Consider the following 20647-nt stretch of genomic DNA (forward strand, 5'->3'; position numbering starts at 1 on the left):
AGTACACGCTAACCGTTTAAGTGCTAGCTCAACCCATCTGGAGCTTAATGGGGCCTTTAAGGAAGCAAAGATAGAAAAAAGAAGGATAATGAAAATATCGTCAGGTACCTACGTACGTACTATGCCTCCGGCGTCCGCTCGTCCCTGCTCCCCCTTGCGTCGCTCCCAAGGCCGGGGGGGCTCCCCCATAGAGGTGAACCAGCGGATGGCATCGGGTGCGAACTTGGACTCGGACTTGGACTCGGAGCCCTGACCTTTCTGACCAACTACACGTGGACCTTATGAATGGACCTCCTCTTTTACAGATCGCAACATAACCCCCCCTCCTGCCATGGTCCAACGATGGCCAAAATCAACTTCGACAACGAGACATGGATGCCGGCCCAGTATTCCGTCTCCAGTGATCGCCCCTCGTACTTTTCTCCCTCCGCGGCGTGACGGCGCACATACTTCATCGTCCATCGTCCATCATCCATCCATCCGTCCACTCAGCCGCCGATCGAGATGCAAGGAACACTCTCAATCAACTTCTCACCACGGCCCATGAAACCCTGATACAATCGGCCCGGGGATACCGCTTTGTTCCGGACCTTGTCACTCATCACTTTCAACTCGGGCCACGAACCCAAAGCGCGAGCTATCAAGAGTCTGGGAATCCACACAAACAGACACGCGCACATTAGGCGCTGCAAACGCACTCTAAGTTTTTTTTCTTTTTCCATTTAGATTATTGACTTATTTTAGGTTGGCTTTTTTCCCCCCCCCTCTCTCCCTCCACCAACCCACTCTAGCTTTGGCCTCTGCCATAAACTCTCCTCAGCCCGGCCTTCCCAGTGGCACCCACGGTGTCATTGAGCCGGGTTTTGGGAGAAGCACATCCCTTGTCACAAGAACGTTCACAATGACAGCTTGACTGGCAGCCCCCTGGCGCAGTCTGGGGCCAGAAAGACATTTCAACGCAACCTGTCTGATCGGCATGGAGCACCTGGCACCTCGGGATGGCCACAAACAGGCTGACGTCGCTCTTACTTCTCGATCTGCCCCCCAAGAAACAAGTCGCAGAATTACAACAGCAAGCTTTGTTTCGTGGCTTGCTCCGGAATCAGTGGCTTCTGGTCTAGTCGGGATCGCACTGAGCCCATATTCTATTTTCTGCGCTCGCCCATCACAGTATTACAACTGCCTCACCGGCGGCCGAGATTGTGACTGATTTGCCTTGAAACGGCCTTGTTGGAGAGACATCTCCCAGCAAGGCGTCGCGAAATTGAAGGATCCGCCATTCCCTAGCCCACTCTTTCTCTCTCTCTCTCTCTCTCTCTCTCTCTCTCTCTCTCTCTCTCTCTCTCTTACACACACACACACACACAGCCCAAGAGAAGATTTCTCTGGTGATTTTCTGGCGGAGCTGTCTGGTTCTGCAATCAGGTGATACATACTGGCCTCGCCCAGCAATCCACGTTGTACCTACTCCACGCCCTGCGCCTCATCGCATAAAGGGGTCCTCGCATCCCTGCCTGCTTCGATGCAAGCAAAGGCTCGTCGCATGAGCCACCCCATAGTAGGGATCCCTGGGGAATATCTCTCGTCGCTTTGTCTTAAACCTCGAAATCGGGAACCCCGTGGCTGATTGAATTGCCGCTCGAATCGGGCAACTGATGCACTGGCGACTAATAAACAAGGGAACGAAAAAAGCAACAGAGTAATTTCGGCGCAGCTGCGCCAGGCCGCGACGCATCGCCGCCTCGCCGCTGCTTCATTTGTCCCACCATCGAGCGCCGTGTCTGCGGATTCCCGTGAACCAGTGGCTCGCTCTTCAGTCCCTTGGCGAGGTCTTCCGCAGCTTGACGTCGGACGAGTCCACCGAGCCATGACCGCACGGCGCAAACAACCAAGTGGCAGAAAACCCATCCCGACCGAACTCGTCTTCTTTAGCGGTTCGTCCGACGTTGCATCGGGGGGGGGGGGGAGGGGGGGCAAACCGATGATATTGTCTTCGACAGGCTTCCCCTGAGAAACCGGCTCTTGAGGAATCAACCATTTTGAACATGTCAAGGGGTTCTGCTTGCAACCACCATGTCGCTTACTTGTTCGCCGAATTCAAGTCGCAAGATTTGATGCGAGTTACTCTGCCCTTCCTGTTTCAATTCTCGTGTGGGCTCTGGTCGTCGTGGCATTACGGCTCCGATCCCCGTATTCTCATCCAGACGGACAGGTCGGCTCATGAAGCCATTTCGTCGTGTCTCAGAGGGGTTCTCGCCAGGATCGGTTCCGCTCTAGCGCCGCGATTCCAAAACGGCGGGCTCTCCTAGTTGAACGCCCAAACGGACATCGCCTGACCCTCACACTTCGTTCTCGGCCCCTAGCTCCCGCTTCTCTGGTCGCCGTTTGGGACGTCCGTTTCTAGGTCTCTCCGTCCGTGTGTCACCGAGCCTATTATACCTTGGGGCTGTGAAGCAAAGCAGTCCCCTTACCAAATAACACAATGCTATTGTACGCGGCAACCCTCCGCAGAGCTTTGGGAACCGCTCTGGACTTCCCCCAGTTTCCCACAAACTCAAACTACCCTCGGGCCGCTCCCCTCAAGTTCCACAAGACCTAATGCGAACAACGAGATGACCGCACGTGGCAGCAAGGAACTGGACACCTGGACATTCTCCCAACCTCCTCCTGCCTAGAGTCCCGTCCCCCGTTATCCGTCCCCGTCCTGGATTCTGTTGACTACCAGGACGGCCAAAGGTCCGCCTCAACGTGTGTACGTGGGGTTTCATGGGCCAGGTAGAGACCAGCTTTGCCATACACATCCCAAGTGGGCTCACAGCGGCGGTGAAAGGGTGCCGAATTCCATCTGAAGCCCGCTGGAAGCCCAGTATGGGGGCCAAGGCTCACGTGGGAAACCCTCCGTACTTCGCCATTGCCAAGCACCACCGCGCAGCACGGCCACGGCTTATGCGATGGCACCATGGCATTCCTCGCCCGGCAATAGTGTCCGGATGCGACGTCGGGTTGGTTTGTATAACGAGAGCTGAACGCATGCCGGTGTTGTTGGTCACCGAGCCTGGAAACGTACCGCTGCCCCCTCCTCCCCCCCCCAAAGACCGATGTGCATGCGCCCTTATAGCCTGTGGCCGTACCCGCGATCTTCTTCTTTCATTCCTGGCGGCGGCGTAGTATGAATAGGTGTCTGCGTGAGGGCTCGAGCTGCTGGTGACTCTCTCTACATGATGCCTCGGACAGCTCATCGAGGGCCGCCAAGGTAAGCAAGCAGTCGGGAAAGAGAGAGTGAACCGACATGTTCGTGCGAACGGACAAACGTCAGTCATGCACGACCAGGAATGATGTGGTTACTTTCCATCCCATTCCTACGAGAATATACTCTTGGATATGGGTATGGTAGCCGCCCGAGAAGCTCAAGGAAGCACGAAGCCGGGGTATCAGTTGGAAGGAACCTGGTTTGATACTACCAATACAGAGTAGGCAATATACGTCAAAAAAGGGGGTCGGTTCCGTGTTCGACCGGCAATGGATGGCTCTTGCAACGCCAGCATAAATCGACCTATCCCTTCCAAAATCTGTTCCATTTACTCCGCCCAAGGCCATTTCCGTCCCGAAAAGAGGATATCATGTTCAAACTCCAAGCCACTGATACCACCAACTACCGTACTAACGGTCAGCATCGTCATCTCTTCGAAACCCGGCTCGGCGGTCTGTCCGCCGCGATTCGACTGTGGCCCATGGCCTTCCCGTTACGGCTCGATCTCGTCCTTTCCGGCAACGACTTCTTCTTGCGCTTGAGCAGCCCGCGGAGCGTCTTGAAAGGAAGCACCAGCAGAGCGACCACGGCGAAGAAGGGCATCGTGATGACAGCCCATACGGACTCGACCAGCCACTGCATGAAGCCCGGCCGGGCCACGCTGTTCTTGGCTGCTGCCGCGGCAAGGGCGATGGCGTCGTTTAAGCGTGTGTCAACAGCCGCGAAACGCGACTCAGTCTGGAACGCAAGAACAGTGGCCTTTTTCTCATACCGCCGCACGGCCCGATTCAACGCATCGAGATCGGGCTGGATGGCGTTGCGGACATCCCGGGCGATGGAGGCCTCTTGCTTGATCTTGGAGTTGTCCGAGTTGCCGTTCTGCTTGATCTGCGTCGGCTCCTGTCGTGACTCCAGCATCTCCAACCGGGCCATGACTACCCTGACCTGATCCGACGTGACGCCGTCGTCCTTATAGGGGTTCACATGGACGTCTCGTTGCAACTGAATGGTCCGGCACTGGACCAGCTTCATTAGGTGCGATAAAGGACGGACCTCTGCGGCCAGCAGGAAGATTGTCAAGTTGTAGTTGGATACTAGTCCCTCCGAGGGCCGGCTCAGCTGTGCGCGGATAGCATGCAACAGGTATGCTCCCAACATCGGGAACATGAAGCACGATATCAAAGCCAGAATCTCGTGCACCCAGAGCTCGGCCAGGGCGTCTTCCTTCTTGACCCGGGGCATTGTCTTGGGGACTTGCCCCTGGACGAAGGACGTGGGTGTGGTAGGCACCTCGGGCATGTCGTCGATGCTTCCGTTCGCCGTGTGGCCGTTCGCCGTCGACGTCGCCGAGGACGGGCTTCCGACGGCCTGTTCCGTCTCGCTCTCGTCATCGATGACGGCGCTTGTGTTGATTTCGGCGCGAACTCGGACTGCTTGCGCCGAGTGATACCAGTTCCTGGGTGGCTGGTGTGTCAGCGCTCGGATGGTCCTGCCCATAGCTACAAGCAAACAGGTCAAGGAGAGCGCCGGGCTTACCATGGCTGTGTCACAGACCAGTGCAGGAACACGGCCGACAAACCCAGTAGCATGACGTCCGTCACGACGGCGCTACCATTTTGGAAAAGCAAACCTCCAACGGCAGGAAGAAGGGCAAAAGCGAGAGGAATCGAAGCCCAGTTCGACATTTCGTCAGCCGACGACGTCGACGGGATATCGCCATGTCTCGGGCTCAGGAAGTCCCTTGCCTCGCTGAAGCTGTACTCGGATAAAGTTGAGCTTCTTCTCCTCCCCAGCCCTGTCTCTGCGAACGAGTTCTCGGTGGGTATGTGGCCGAAGGGCGGCCGTCGGCGCATCTGGGAAGTATCGTCTACGACCACGGTTCGCTTGAAATGGCCCGACGGCACTGGTGAAGTTGTTGTCCCAGGCGATGATATGGTCTGCTTCCTGCTAATGTTGCTTGTCGTCGTGACCGGCGAGATCGGACTCCGAGAACTGTTCTCGTCCGACATGGCGGATAGATTGGGTGGTTGTTTCGAGTCGAAAGCTTTCTTGTATTAATGCGACCCTTTGTCCGCTTCTTTGTTGGTGTTGAGCTGGTCGGTTGGATTGATGTGTTGGTCGATTACGGGACGTTCTTCGGGAAGACGTGCGAAGTGTGAGCTAGATAGGGACAGGTAGGCAGGTTGTAGGGGGGGCTTTTGAGGATTCCCCGTGCGACACACGGCGCGCCCTTGAAAACGAAATTTCAGGTGGAGGACTCCTTTGCCAGACTTCCTCCTGAGTCTCGGGAGAAAAGGAGAGGGAATGAGGTACGTAAAGGAGAAGGAGGAGGAGGGGAGGAATGGCCGCTAACTACAGATTAGGTATTGCGTGTCTTGGGGAGGGAGAGGTAGTGTGTAGCCGTGTGTAGCGTATGTAGCGTGTGTGCGTACGTGCGACCGAACCGGTCCTCCCAGTCTCACCAAGGGCGAGAAGTGAAGCGCCACGAGCTGAGGATTGGTTTGGCGTTGGTATGTCGCTGGCGGCGATGGACGTGGTTTTAGTCGGGGGGCTTTGGTGGTGGCGACTTGGATCGTCTCTGGCCGTGTTTTGCTACCTACCCTAGGTAAGGTACCGGGACGTGATTGGGTGGAGGGAATTGTCCGGCGACTTTTGACTCTTGATGAGTCTCGAATGGAGTCGGCGACGTGTGGCCGAGGAAAGGTGAGGTGAAGGTGCGCCTTGCCTGCCCTTGTTCCGCGTCAGGTTCGATTCCCCTCGAGGCGTCGGTTGGAACGGGACGAGGGTTCCAGGAGCCGTGGACGGGAGAAGAGCCAAGTGCAGCGTCGATGTTCGGGATGGAGACGGAGGCAGAGGTGGAGGCAGCTCGAGGTGGTGGCGGTGGATGTGGAGGGAGAGGTAAGCAACCAAAGTCCGAAGTACATAATAAGGTTGCGAGGATGCTCGGCCTGTGAAGTGAAGAAACGCAGTCGTAGCCTGAAAGTGCTGGGCTAAAGGATGCAAGTAAGTGCAAGCAGGGCAGGGATTCAGGCGGCCTGCATCTGGCCGAATTGTTTCATTCCAAGGGAGGTAGGTACCACTGCTTCGAACGTTCGGGCTCCAAGTACCCGACTACCTGCCTGCCTCCTTGCCTGTCTGCCTCTCGCCCACAAAGAGGGTTTGTTAGCAGTCTGGCAGCTTTCAGAGGTAACTGAAGGCTTAGCCAGTTGGGCAATTAGTTATCTTACTTACAGTGGACTCGTGCAGCAGCAGAAAGAGCATTTCATCGTTGCAGCTGCATCTGTAAGTATGCTGGCTGACGGCCCGCCCTTTTCGATGCTGACGACAGGGATGATGATGCAGTGATGCAACCCGCCCGTGGCCGGCGCCCCCTCCTCCCTCCCCCTCGCACCTTCCCCCGCTCCCGCTCTGCCCGCGTTCGCATCCAGCCCCTGGATACCCTGTAGCATGATCCACTGTGGACGCCGGACTGGGCCGAAGGATAATATTCCCCATCTCTACCGCTTCAACCTCACCCACTTACTTCCGTTGCCATTTTGGCGTCCTGGTGACGGTGATGGTGGTGGTGGTAGTAGTGGTAGTAGTGGTTCCTCTAACAACGGAACAGAGCATCCACAGTAAGTGACTCTGCCGTGTTGCGCATGGCTTTCGTGCTTCAAGTGTCAACACGCAGCCGCTGTCTGCTGTCTGCTGTCCGCTGTCTGCTGTCCGCTGTCTGCTGTCCGCGTACGTAGGTAGACAGGACATTACTTCGCTTCGGGCCAACGCCATAGGCTAGCGGGACGTGAAACCGCCATCTCATCTTACCATTTTCGCCTTCACGGCGCACGCATCCCGCGTCCTCGTCGTCACCGATGAGAGGTGCACTATCACTCGATAAGAAGGACAGTGGCGTGTCAACCGCCTGCAGGCTGCCACCTCTCCCCCATAACCTTATCTAGCCTGCCGTCATGGCTTGGCGGTGTGCGTGTCCTCGATGGCCTGCAAGCCAGCCATCCTCTCTACTATAGGTGCCGGTGTCAAGGGACGAACGACCCCAGCAAGCTTCTCCTCTGCCTCGGCTCCGACTCTCATGTTCATCACGTTTCCTCGCGGTTCTGGCAGCCGAGGTTTGGAACGGGTTATGGCATCAACAACGGCAACGGCTGTGGTGGCAACCTCCTTGTACGAGCCATGAACTCCGTTCCCGCCCCAACAAAAACAAGCTCGTCACACAACTCACACTCTCCAACCAACCCAACCTCGCTCTTTCTTCCCGAATCACTCGCACGCCTACACCGTAAACTGGGTGGATGACGACGAGCAGGGAAAAGGGGGGGGGGGGGGGGGGAGACCGGGTTCAATTTATTCCTGGGTAGATATAGCGCTGACTTTGCCCCCCAAGACAAACGGCCGTGTGTTTGGCTTGTTGGATGGAACAGACATGTTGATCGAAGCGTCAATAGTTTTGTGGGCCAATGCTCGCCACGGGACTGTGGCCAAAGCTTCCCATGGTATCGTCTGTCCCAACCCGTCCCCATAAGCCACGAGTTGAGAGATCCGCGAGTGTTAAAGGGCCGGCTTGGATGTTTCGAGTGAGCTGGGACCGCCGCGCGCCGCAGCCTTCTCTTGCATCCGTGACATGCCCATTTCGGGAGACATTGATCACCAATGTCGTCAGAACACAAAAGACGATCTAGGCAACTGTGGATAACCAGCTGCCATTTAGAAATTCGCTGGCCACGGACCAGAAACGGAGCAAGACCGAGTTCCGGTGATCCGATTCGTCAGTGCAGACCTGCAGACGCAGTGTAGGGGGCCATGGCGTCCGTCACCCAAGCCAAGTGTCAGGAGCAAATGCTAAGAGATTTTCTTGTCTAAGAGACGGGTATCAGACGGAACCCCACAGTGCCACGGGAAATGTCTCGTCGACACCTAACGCGGAAGCACCAGCCGCAGGCGTGAGCGACGTTCAAATAAAAGAATGGGAGGGGTTCCCGAGGTTCCCTTGGCCGAACAGTGTAACTTGTTGCGGTCATATTCGTTGACAACTCTCAGCCAGCACCATCTCCGCTGGAGTTGTGACGCGCACCTGTGATTGGCGAGTGACGTAGTCGTGGTCAATGAGCAGACCGCTTGCTGCGTGCAGCATGCAGTTGGCTGGCTGTCTTACTGGGATAGTACGATCGGCATGGGGGATGCCTTCTTGTCTCATTTGGATATCAATAGCAAGGCGAGACACCGAAAGGCCCCGCCTAACTATTTTCGAGGGAGATGCTCTCGCTCCTCTTCACGTACGATTTGTGCTCTTGTAGCCACGATGTCACAGTGTAGTGCACTGGAGTAATGTGGTTGAACGCCCTCCCGCACGATCTCCGCCACCACCCACATGTTGTCCACGACGCCGGGATCAACTTCAGGCCATACCCAATGGCAGCGTGGCTTAGGCTGATTATTGAATGGCGGGGGGGGGGGGCAGCGATTTGCGCCCCGCTACTGGTAACTGAATTGCCACAAGGGGAATCCAATTTGTGGGCCTGGCAGACCAACGTTCCTGTTTCGTACTTGATTCGCATGGCTCCAATGGCGGGCCTTGAACCAGCTGGACGCTTTGGTAGTGCATACACAGGAGAAGAGGAGGCTGTCTGTCTGGACTGTCGTGATGCCGCGGCAGTCGATAAATTGACGCGCGGATGGGCCGAGTGCAACAGTCGCCGCTTGATACGCACGAATGGTCCAGTGTCGTTGCCCGGGCCACGGGGCAATGGCCGATACCGCTCCCCAGAGTGTGTTTCTTGGAGGTGGAGATCGCGTCGCGGTGTATGTCAGAAAGGACGACGCGTATCGACAGATGTGCTGCTTACGGAATATCCGTGGAGAACCCTTCGAATGCCGTATTCTCTATCTCTCCCCTCATGCCGACGTCGCGTCCAAGTCGAGATGCCGGATGGCATAGGCCAGAGGCAGAGGCAGAGAGCCACCGATGTGTTGCTTATTCTCTTTCTCTTGCAAAACGGATCTCAAGCGTGGCAGGGGGCGACGAAGCAAGGCGCGCAATGGCGTCTGCCGACCCGGACACCCTCATTAGGGGCCCTGGGCGAGGGCTCGCCAAGCAAGGAGAACCAGGGTGACTGGATGGGTCCTGGAAACCAGAATGCGTCAAGGAGTGAATGATTGACTGTGGTGCACGAATATGCAGCCCTGAACCAGGCAAGGACGAGTCTGGCGGGAAATCTCTGCAAGCCTCGCCAAATGGACAATTTAAAGCACCTTGTCTGTTGGCCGGGGAAACAGGGAGGGACCTGCCAGGCTGAACACCGTTTGGATCAGGTGGAGGAAGTCATGAGCATGGCAAGCAGTCGTCATGTATTGAAGGGCTGAGGGACGCCAACACCGGTTGGCCTTGGATGGCTCGGCATCGTGTCTCGACCTTTCTTTTCTTTTGTCGCGAATTTTTTCTTCCTTTTTTTTGAAAGAAGACGGGCGAAGCACCAAATCGAACCAACGGCATCGTTGCGTCAAGGCGGCGTCGTGTTTATCTGTAACAGGGAGAACCGCTTCACCGGATCACGGGATTGTCGTATATGCCGCCCTGCTCCGCTTCACAAAGTCGACGGCGACGCCGGGTTTAAGTTACTGACTGTCTCTCTTTTTGTCTTCCATCCTCGATCCCTCCTGCGACACAACTCGACTCAACACGACACGACCGGATACGTCGTCGCGGACAACAGCCAGCCAGCCACATTGCGTGGCTCCAAGAGATAACTTCACCGGCGTTGTCTCTCTAAGTCGATCCTGACCAAGGACCAGCAAGTTGGCGTTGTCGTGAGCTCAAACGACTGCGAAGAAGAGACAGCGACGACCCACGAAGACGCGAAAGGCCAGTTGACGAGAGGCAGCAAGACGATCGATTCCCGGGCAAATTAGGAACAGAGCAGCAGCAGCAGCAGCAGCAGTAGCAGCAGCAGCGACGCCAACGCAATCTGGTGGGCACTGATCGAGCTGCAGCTGCAGGAACCATCATCCCGGGCGAGCTAGATCCGAACCACGTTTCTGCGCAACAGAGCAAGAAAAGAGGTGGAGGACCTCAGTCCGTTCAGGGGTCTTCTTACCTAGGCCCCAATAACTACCCACCTAGGTAGGTAGGTGGTCATATGTGGCACTGGTGGGTAAGGCAACGCGAGACGCAAGCCTTGAAAGCTGCTGAACGTTGAAAGGGAAGGAAGGAACCATCCGCCACCCCCCAGGACTGGCCTTCCCACAATGCTGGGACTGTCAATCTCGGCCATCTCCATCCCCCCCCTGAACACCTTCTCCACCCTTCTTCCATCACCCGCCTGCACATCGTCGCTCAATCGGGCGCATTTATTCACCAATCCTTATTCATTGTCGCCCATCACCAACTGCAACTGTGCCTGCGCTTGTATCCGTACTTGTGCCTGTATCTGCACCACCACCACCTCGCGTCCGCCTGCAGTCGTCGCTCTTCGGTCCAAGGCGGCCAGGACAACCACCTCCAACACTCCCGGCACCACCACCACCACCACCACCGCCAGTGGCCGCATTGCCCACGCTCGCATTGAAGAGACCACCACCGTTCGAGCAAAGACCAAAGCTGCAGTCCGAGCCACTGTTGTCGCTGCATCCGTCTCTTGCTGCACCTGCACGACTTGGGCTTCGCATTTCTTTGTCCGAGTCCCCACACATCACGCAGCAAACCTAATCGCCCTGCTGCGCGACCCGGCTTTGACCCTCCAACGACGCATCTCCCCCAGTCACATCCGAGTCTCACCCTCCTCCTTCTCCTCGTCTTCCTCGCCCGCCTTCTCTTACTCACTGCGGCGCCGACCTCCTCAACCACTCTTCAGGTTCCGCCCGAAAACGCCGCTGCTGCCGCTCAAAGAGGCCCTGGCGATCTCAAAGAGCCTGGCCCGGGCGCTGCTGCAAACTCCTCTTCGTCGACAAGTCCAATTCCCCACCGTGCCCCGTAAGGCCGTCGTCCTCGCGGCGGCCTTCTTCGAACCATTCTTCCCACGGCTTCCCACGCGAGCAGCACGTCTTCGTCACCGGCCACCGTAGATGCATCCGTCGCAAACACTCGCCTCGCCACGCTTTCGCAGCAGCCCGCTTATCCCGGCGCCTCCCCCGACCTGCAACTTCCTGTAGCCGCTGCCGCCGCCGCCTTGCCCCAAGCTCGCTCTCCATCCCTGCTCCGCCAATACGACCCTAAAGAATACTTCCTGCAGTCTCCCTTTCGGAATCGTGCAGCCTCCTCTGCTGCCCGTCGACTTCCTCACCTCTCGGCCGCTCGTCTCTGGAACCCGACCAACTCCACCCCCAGGCTTCCCGACAAGCCTGTCCGCAAACGACGCCCATCGACGCCGCCCCCGCCCGCCGTTCCGCTATCTCACCCGACCCTCGATCCATCCTCCGTCGACCCTTCCGACCCCCTGGGAATTGGCGCCGGCGACTATCCGCTGCTGACCCTTCCCGAGCAGCGCCAGACCCGACACTCGACCTCTAATCGAGGCAGCCTCCAGGTCGATCGGACCGCCAACGCCGAACATCGCATCAGCCTTCCGCCCTCTGTCCGTCACTCGTACGACGGCAGGAGGTCCGCCGATCCTTCCCCAACCTTTCCGGATCCCGACTCGGGGCCCGCTGACGACAAAGACGGAATCTCGGTAGAACCTCCCGCCGACAATCGACTCACCGGCCTGCGGAAGCGCGGTCAGAGTGTTTCGAACCCTCTGGTCCGAGACTTTGCCATCACTCTCGACATCAACAAGGGAAAAGGAAAGGCAGTCATGGAGCAGGCTACCGAATCCCCAGGGCGAGGCGCCTCCAAGGATTTAGAACGAGGTCCGGACGTTCTTCCGCGTCATTCCAATGTCTCGGCTGGCGATGGCATCGGCTCGGCCATTTCTTCTTCAGACTCGTCCATTATGGGAGAGGAACTGCCGCCGGATTTGGGCGAGGAATGGGGCCCGCAGCACCCTTGCTTTCCCCATCTGAACCCTCACGTCCCTCTAGACTCCCCTGAGTATCACAACACTAGAATCATCCGAGTACGTCGAGACTGGTTAATAGAAGGCGATCTGGCCCCGACGTTTTCCAATCTTTACCCCGAAATCCTGGATCCGGCGGGCCTGTCAGAGCAAGAATTTCGAAGGATTATCGACAAATTGAACAGCGAGCTCATTCCCATCTTCAGCCCGTACAATTGGAGAAACGTGGTGGACGGCTTGCTGGGTCTTGTGACGGGCTGGTTGTGGGACGACTTGGGCTTCACCGGCGTCAAGGCTCGGCTGAAGCGCCTGGAACGCTGGATTGATCAGTGGAATGTCGAGATGGAGAAGACTGTCGGCAATGAGGACAGCTCAATGGCGCCTCGCATCATCTCCCTGAGGAAAACCGGCTATATGACGGTAAGTATACGCTCCCCGAGCTCTACATTCAAAAAAGTTTTTTGGTTCGGTGCACTAAACCTAGGCATAGCTCGACATTCAAATCCCAGATCCAGAAATCGCCCCGGCCCCCAGCACACCTGGGGGCTCGAGGTCCGAAAACATGCCAATGGAGCCGCCGGCTGCCGTGACGGCCTGATCTTTGTCGGCAAACCATGGCTCGTTTTCCTGTGCATTCTTTCTTTCCAATTCGTATTTCACCCTACACTCTTTCTAATACCGGTATCGACCGCGGTGTGGGACGAACCGACATGAGTTTATACGACCGAAGCCTCTCTTTCTCACGAGGCACTCGATATCCAATTATTCCCCGGGGCTCACTCATGTGGCACTTGACTTGCCTCATGCCCCATCCTACCAACTATCACCTTATACCAAGGCATCGCGCGGAGTTTTAGGAGCCTTTTGGCTGGGATAGTTACGAATGTGGTTCCATGATTATTTTTTTCTCTCGCTTACCGGCTTTACGGCCTGGGGTGTATTTTCTGTTTTTGTTCTTCTTGCTTGCGCTTTAGCTTGCACCGGTCAGAGTTTGCGGGCTGGAGCGATCCGGCGACCAGGGGGGACACGGCCACGCACAGCTCGACCCGGAAGCACGTAGTTGGGCTCATGGCCCTGTAATGTTTATCTAGATACCTATTATCCCTCACAACGTTGGCCTCAGTGTGTCGTGGGTTTTCTTGCAAACGCGCTCTGCAGTGACATGTCGCCGTCTGTGCATCCGTTTGGGGTAGGTAAGCTTTTTATGCTGCATCAGTGATGGCGACGCAGATTTTCGTTGTCGGAATGCATGGGCAGGTCTCATGCCTAGCGAACGAGTCGAGTTGCGTTTGACAGCAAACCCCCTCCCCCCATCGTGGTGTCCTTGTGGTACTCTCTACGGACTGGCCACCGAGAGACACACATTCTTACTCGAAGGAGACGAGCATCACCCTGACCGAGCATATACGTGAGCCTTGGCTGGCAAGGCAATGGCGGACTGGCTGTCCATAATCGCCCGGTCGTGAGGACACGACGAGTCCGAGGCGTTGGAGGGACCTTGGGAGTGGCCATGATGCCAGTCTGAGCGCGGCTTAGTGATGTCTTCCAGGTCGCAAGGGCATATCTGGGAGCCATCATCGCCTGCTGACTTCATCGGCGTCAGACTAGTTGGTGTGGTTCGTCAGCCAGCATTTTCTTACGTCCAGAGCCACAAAGCGGGCGCAGCCACGCACACTATCTGTTCTTGCCACGGGGCTTCCGGCTGCTGCTCCGTGTGCCCCGAGGCTGCGGACCCTTCGCGGAGACGTGGGAAGACCCTGCCGAAGCCTAGCGCCCACATGACCCGGCGATAGGTCCTCGTCGTGTCAGTCGTCATGCCGAAGAAGTAGAAGATGGGCAGGGCCGTCGCGATGGCCAGGTACTGGTGGTTGAGCTCGAGGAAACTGAGGCTGCTGCTGGGCAGGAGCAGTATGGCATCCCACGGGAAGGGGTCGTCGACCTGCTGCCGGATCCTGTGGAAGTCGAAGCCACGGGAGAGCATGTCTGTCCTGAACTGGGCGGCCGTCATGTAGAGCTCCAACGGCATATAGGGCACGAGCACGCACGCCGTGACGAGGAACAGCCGCCACTGTGTCCGGCTTGCCCGCGAGGTGGCAGAGCTATTTGACATGAGCGCCGGGCGAGTGGCCTGCGCGATGAGACTGTAGCGCCTCCATGTAAGAACTGCGCATTGTTGTGAGTACGGACTTCGCAGTTAAACTCTCTCTCTCTCTCTCTCTCTCTCTCTCTCTCTCTCTCTTTCTCTCTCTCTCTCTTTCTCTCTCTCTCTCACACACACACACACTCACACACACTCGCACACTCACACAGACTCACCGGCGTAGTAGCTTGACATGAGAACCACGAGCGGGCGTGGGAGCAGAAAGAAGACGAAAAAAGGCCAGCTCGGATGGGCGGTCCACATGCAACCTGTCAGGGTGACAATCCTGTATCTCTGCGAGGATATCGGATACAGCAAGCCCATTTGTAGAATCGGGAGCGGAAACACAACCAGGGCTTCGACGAGCGTCTTCCTGCGCCTCTCGCGGCGGGACAAGGGGCTAGCCCGCGAAAGGCCCAGCTGCTGCGCGAGGTTGCGCGTGATGGCAACGACCGAGAGCCAGTAGAGGGGCATGAGAGGCTGGTAGAGGTAGGCGTGCAGATCGCACCACACCCGACCGTCCCACCACTCGTACACATTGTCGTTGCGCCAGACAAGGGCGTTGACGACGGTGAGGCAGTTGGCGGCCATGACCGTGCCGATCAAGACAACTGGGGCGAGCTCACCCTGGCGGCACAGATTCCGGAGTGGCACGCAGCAGACGGCGTTGGCAAAGAGGGCGAGGACGACGCGGCAGACGAGGTTGGCCGTGAGGTACGGGTCGGTGTACGGCGCTGTCGGCGGGTTGGGGACCAAGAGAGAAGTGCGTGCCATGAGCGTGGCGAGAGCGGGCGCCATGTCGAAAGGGCGTGGAGCTACTGGTTCTAAGGTATGAGTTTTTTTCTCCCTCCCTTTTGAAGAGTGGTGAGGACTGGCGCGAACGAAGCACGCTGGGTGACTTCTCGGTCATGAACCTCCGCCTAGCATGAAGAGCAGATGAGTCCCAAAAGATGGTAGTGAGGGAAACCTGGAAAACAGCCACGACGGCGCCAGAAATGAAGGAGAAAACCTCGAGGATCCGGGGTAGATACGGTTTCGACACTCTGACTACGCCTGGAGCTAGCTCCTGGGTTGATCACGAGCGAGGTGTTGCGAGGTGATGGCGATGAACGATGTCCGACGAGCAGGGAACGAAGCAGAAGAGAGTGCAAGAATCAGGACAATACCCAAAGAATTGAGGCATTCTTCAGGAGAGAGAGAGAGAGAGAGAGGTAGTTTAGAACCGGCTGAACCGACACCTAGGAAGAAGCATCCGTCGGGCAAGGAAGAAGGGAGGGCATCAATTAAACACACCAAGGGGTTTAGACACCGCCGGGTTCGGTTTGGGCCGCGGCCGCGGTGCTGAGTTCGTGACTTCTTCCCAATGCCGCGCTTTCTTTCGAGACGGCCCTTCAGCAATCTCGTACGAAGGCCGTTGGCCAGGAATCTTCGTGAGCCGTCTCGTATGAGCCGCGACAAAAGGCCCGCTTCGAGCAAGGCGCGTGTGGGGTTTTCTTTGAGCCAAGGTCCGACCGGGCTGTTGTCAGATGTGACAGGTTTGGGCCACAGCTCGACACACCTACGGCTAGTACAGACCTCGATGCCACTGGGATTGTCGCTGTCGCCGTCGCGCATTGTGTCAAAAAGGGACGTGAGTTCATCGTCTTAAGCCCCGTAGTCAAGACCTCCAAAGTTGTGTCGTCGATCGTTCTCGTGACCCCTGATGGTCAGGCGAACTCAACTTAACATGGAGGAAGAAGAGGAAGAGGTTTAGCTGGATACAAATGCTCCAAGTGTAACCGTGGAGATTTAAGGATAGATTTATCATTTAATGCCAGGTTCATCCCACGAGCAGATCAAGATCGTGGGATTTGGTCCAAGTCTCCCGCTCTATGACAGGTACCCTTGCTTAGAGAGACCCCGTCCTCAATGGAGGCTCGCATTAGTAAATATATCCTCGACACCTCAATATTCAGGAAAACGGGTGAGCTGGAATTGATTACACGGTACAGCAATCACTGGCGTCAATGCGTAAAACTGGGGGGACTTCTGACTGCCGCGTTGGGCCCCCTGGGTTTGGACCGCGTCGACGGGCGCGCGCGCACCTTGAACCAAAGGACAGTAGCTCCCTAATATTTCCAGCTTCGTTCCCCCCCCCGCCTCCCCCAGCAAACAATCTCCTTCTCGTCAATTCCGACACATCACCACCACCGCCACCACCACTCGCTACACCTTTGTTCTTCTTCCGCTCATTCATCACCACACGATTTCCACACACCGTCACCGGACCGCTTTCAAAATGTCTGCCGCCGCCCTCTTCCGCCGCGCCGCCGCCGCGCCACGCATCGCCCGCGCCTTCAGCACCTCCCCCTCCCACAACGTCGCTCGCATCACCATCGTCGGCAACCTCGCTGACACCCCCGAGCTCCACCCCACCAGCACCGGCCGCGAGATCCTCAAGTACGCTGTCGCGAGCAACAGCGGCCCCAAGGACAACCGCCAGACCAGCTGGTTCCGCGTCACCAGCTTCGAGCCCGAGGGTCCCCGTCGCGACTTCCTCCAGAGCCTGCCCAAGGGGTACGATTTTCGACCATAAAGCCCCCCTCCCCTTTTTTTTATACATCGCCGGATTGCTAATTTGCGGTCACAGATCTCTCGTCTTCGTGGAGGGCGACGCTTCCATGAGCACCTACCAGGACGCCGAGGGCAAGACCCGCAGCTCCCTGAATGTCGTCCAGCGTACGTCTACCACGAACCACCCCCTCACCTCATTGTGAAGCGAACCCATGATCTGACAACCTGTTCCAGGCAACATCGAGATTCTCAGACGCCCCCAGACCGGCACCAACGCCAGCGAGTAAACGCGTGCCTCCCCAGCACCGACGAATCCGATCCCTGCCATGTATGACCGACGAAAACGAGTGTTTCTTGAGAATCTTGAACCTGACTTGGCCCTTTCTCTCCACTCTTGATGGGGTTTCCTTGTTTTGTGTAAAATGACTGACGGGTTGGGCCGCTTGAGGCGTGTTGTACAAAAGAAAATTCCTTTCCTACGGCGATAAATGATACCATGTGTTGCTCCTCTCACGCACCGACCGCATGTGTCTGCCTCGTCGTGGCTCTGCTCACACTACTGTTTCGTTGGGTGCCCTGACATATCACCGAAGGCCGAGATTATTCAAAATTGTCTGTCTTTCCGAGGTTCTACGCTTAAGTCTCTCACCAGTGGGCAATCCACTCCCCATCAGACAAGTGCACAGCTATCCATGCAGCCAAAGCCAGCAGCAACACCACCCTCGTTGCTGGTGTCGCCCTTGGTGCGAAGCAGGTAGCCCGCATCCTCGTTGTGGACAACCTCCCCGGTGCTCTGGTCCCACACGGCCGTGCCGTAAATGCCGAGCTCGCAGATGACACCGCCCTCCTCGAGGTTACCGTTCCGGAGGATGACATTGTCCTGCTTGGGCGGGGTGATCAGCTCCATCAGGATGTACGAACCCCAGTGCGTCTCGGGCGTCTTCTTCAGGAACTCGGGGATGTCCTCGCGGTAGTGGTTGTTGCCGCCGCCCTCCCTCTGTGGTTTGAGGACGTAGTTCCTGCAGAGCTCGGGGTCCTGGGCGATTTTGCGAGCCTTGAGACCGGCTTCGGAGGTATCCATAGGAAAGATGTTGGTGAACGTCTGGAAGACCTCAGCCGTCTGGGGTGCGTCGTCGGGGATGAACCGGCCCAAAACCGAAGGCGACGATCCCGACCTCGGCGTAGCCAGGACCTGCTGGATCTTCTTGCTGCCCGCGAGCTGCGTCAGGACCGTCGGGCACTTGACGGCCGCCGACTTTTCAAGGTGGTAGCGGGCCTCCCAGGCGCTCTCGTCCGGGTAGTCGGAAGGGTCGTACCAGCACCGCAGGTAGGCGACGGCGACCTCGAAGACCTTGGACGGGTCCCGGGGCAGCTTGTACAAAAGCTGGCGCTTGGGTGTGGCGGCGACCTCGGTGTGCTGCAGGAGCTCAGAGCAGGGGATACGGAAGACGGGGACGGGGTCGTCGGGGGAGCTAGCGAGGGCGTACTCGAGGTGGCGCTGGTCAAAGATGTTCCTCTCGCCGCCCTGAACGACGAAGATGACACACTTCTTGTGGCCGAGCTCCGAAGGGCCATAGGCGTTGAAGGCGGCGCGGATACCGCCAGAGAGACCCTGGACGCTCTTGTTTTCGGGCAGCTCGAGGGAGCCGGACTCGATGGGGCTCTCCAGAAGGGGGTACTCTGCTACGGAGAGAAACCTGGGATCATCAGTCGGGGGTCTTTGATCGAAAAATCTGGATGTTTACTTGTGCAGTAGTGAGGTCCGTGAAGAGAGACCCCCGAAGGACGAGGCTATGGTATTAAACTCGACCTGCTTGACCTGGCGCTTGGGCTCGCCTGACGTGGTGTCCTGGTGGACGAGGTAGTCGGATCTGAACAACCCCAGAGAGAGTTGCTTGACGGCATTAGTCTTAGGATGCCTTGAAATACTGTCGATGTTCTTTACCTGGGTGTACCCCTCCTTCTTCACTCGAACATGGGTATCCCACAATTTGCTGATGAAATCGTCGCCACCCTTGACTCTGCACCTTGTCAGACCTGAGTTGCGAGCGGTCCTCTTCCCAGACCAGCAACAAATGCAATTCTCATCCCGGGACGTTGACCTACTCGTTCACCATTGCGCTCAGAAAGTCCTCATCCCTGCTTATGGCGGCGTAGAGCTCGTTGTAAGTCTTTTGAACAGACCTGGCCTGCTCGAAGCACGACCGAGGAAACGGGCTAGGGAAGAGCGTAACGGGGACGTTGACTGCCAGAATGCCCTTGGGGTCCGACTCGGGTGAGACAACGTTAGCGGGCGGGCGGACGGACAGGCCGTTGCCAATGGTCCAGTCCTTCACAGTCTGTACGAGGGCGTCCTGCTCTGCCTGAGACAGCCGAGGCGGGTACTGCTCCTTGGTAAGGGTTGAGGTCGCCATGCCGATGGAACTGCGTTCGGTATGTGTAAGATAAAAAAAATAGGATAAGACGGCCAGACTCTCAAAGACAACCCTCTGTAGACTGCGACGGCACGGTTACGTGTAAGGACCAGTTGGGTTGGTGATGCGACTGAGTGATTAATAATGGTCGGCCAACACAAGATGAATCGTGTACGTGGATGGCTGGGATCGGTCTTTGCTTGCAGCTACGGGCTCACAAGACGTCAAAGCCTGGGAAGGAACTGTGAATGGTAATAATCCGGCTTGCCTGAGTGTATAACTTGAGCAGAGTAGACACGATGTCGGATAGTGAGAATCTCAATGAGTATGTCGAACTGGGGGAGAAATGTGTTGCCCCACCATTAGCATCCATTTGAGACTGGGTTTCCTACGACAACGACTTGTACGATGCAAGTAAGACGTGATCTGTCTAAGCGGGGAGGGCACCTTTCAATACACACAATAGGTTTCTAGCATGTCAACAACAAATCAAGACACAATGGACTTTTTTTAAGGTTAGCTTTACATGTTACACCTCTATCAGCAGAAGCGAATAGTATCGCCATAGCCCGATTCCTCCCATAGGGACTCAACATTGTGGTAACAGCACCAGAACAGTCATTACCTCGACCTCCAACTTCAAGTGCACTCCTGGCATTCCATTACCCCTCCATCCCACAAAACACAGATAAGGGAGCAGACAGTTCATGAGCTCGCTTATCTTAACACCGACTGGTTTATCTCTGGTCACGTGCTTGGTGGACTAGATCTGGACGATCAGGTACCTACCTAGGTACCTTGGTGCTTAAAGGATAAGATACGTACCTTCCAGCATTCAGATGGAAATCGATCCAGTACCTACCTACCTACCTACCTACCCATGTACCAGGGAAGGTAAGGTGGGGCACTCAACTGCAACTGCGCCTGCGACTTCCGCGACTTTACTCTCGCGTCGTGAATTCTACAGAGAGACCCCAGCCCTTCATCCGTACCTACCTATCTTTTCTAACCTCTTTACCTTACCAATCCACCAAAAGTTGGCAACCTCTCATTTCAAACTCAGTAGGTGGAATCAACACTGTCTTATGCCCCTCTCTCAATCACCTTTTTCTACTCTACACATCCACACACTTCCTACCCAACCTTGCTCTCTTCACCCGCGTCAGCGATTCGTTTGCCTGACAAGGATCGTTTTTCTTTGTCTGGACTTCATATTGTGGGCAGATACGGGTTTGCAACTGCAAACACCGTCTTACCTTTCTCGAAACTACCACTGCCTTCGTATTTTATAAAATAAGAAGCA

The 20647-nt window shown here is 56.6% G+C and overlaps 5 protein-coding genes across 5 annotated transcripts; 2 read left to right on the plus strand and 3 right to left on the minus strand.

Moving 5' to 3' along the window:
• Positions 1-3676: 3676 nt before the first annotated feature.
• CH63R_02661 (uncharacterized protein) lies at positions 3677-5259 on the minus strand (the record flags this gene model as incomplete). The annotated part of the gene is made up of 2 exons (XM_018297636.1): positions 3677-4739; positions 4787-5259. The coding sequence occupies 2 exons, from the start codon at positions 5257-5259 to the stop codon at positions 3677-3679; spliced, it is 1536 nt and encodes a 511-aa protein (XP_018162452.1).
• Positions 5260-10492: 5233 nt separating this feature from the next.
• Positions 10493-12835, plus strand: CH63R_02662 (uncharacterized protein; the record flags this gene model as incomplete). Its single annotated transcript, XM_018297637.1, is given in 3 exon segments — positions 10493-11216; positions 11222-12657; positions 12728-12835. Coding segments are annotated over 3 exon segments (2268 nt in total).
• A 1038-nt stretch (positions 12836-13873) lies between these two features.
• On the minus strand, positions 13874-15175 carry CH63R_02663 (Pheromone receptor; the record flags this gene model as incomplete). The annotated part of the gene is made up of 2 exons (XM_018297638.1): positions 13874-14400; positions 14554-15175. The coding sequence occupies 2 exons, from the start codon at positions 15173-15175 to the stop codon at positions 13874-13876; spliced, it is 1149 nt and encodes a 382-aa protein (XP_018162454.1).
• Positions 15176-16655: 1480 nt separating this feature from the next.
• CH63R_02664 (Single-strand binding protein family) lies at positions 16656-17217 on the plus strand (the record flags this gene model as incomplete). The annotated part of the gene is made up of 3 exons (XM_018297639.1): positions 16656-16933; positions 17007-17095; positions 17165-17217. 3 exons carry the CDS (start codon positions 16656-16658, stop codon positions 17215-17217), a joined length of 420 nt encoding a protein of 139 aa, XP_018162455.1.
• A 383-nt stretch (positions 17218-17600) lies between these two features.
• On the minus strand, positions 17601-19344 carry CH63R_02665 (Glutathione synthetase; the record flags this gene model as incomplete). Its single annotated transcript, XM_018297640.1, has 3 exons — positions 17601-18627; positions 18676-18951; positions 19037-19344. 3 exons carry the CDS (start codon positions 19342-19344, stop codon positions 17601-17603), a joined length of 1611 nt encoding a protein of 536 aa, XP_018162456.1.
• Between the last annotated feature and the right edge of the window lie 1303 nt (positions 19345-20647).

The sequence above is a fragment of the Colletotrichum higginsianum genome, chromosome 2 (assembly GCF_001672515.1).
Source record: "Colletotrichum higginsianum IMI 349063 chromosome 2, whole genome shotgun sequence".
NCBI lineage: Eukaryota > Fungi > Ascomycota > Sordariomycetes > Glomerellales > Glomerellaceae > Colletotrichum > Colletotrichum higginsianum.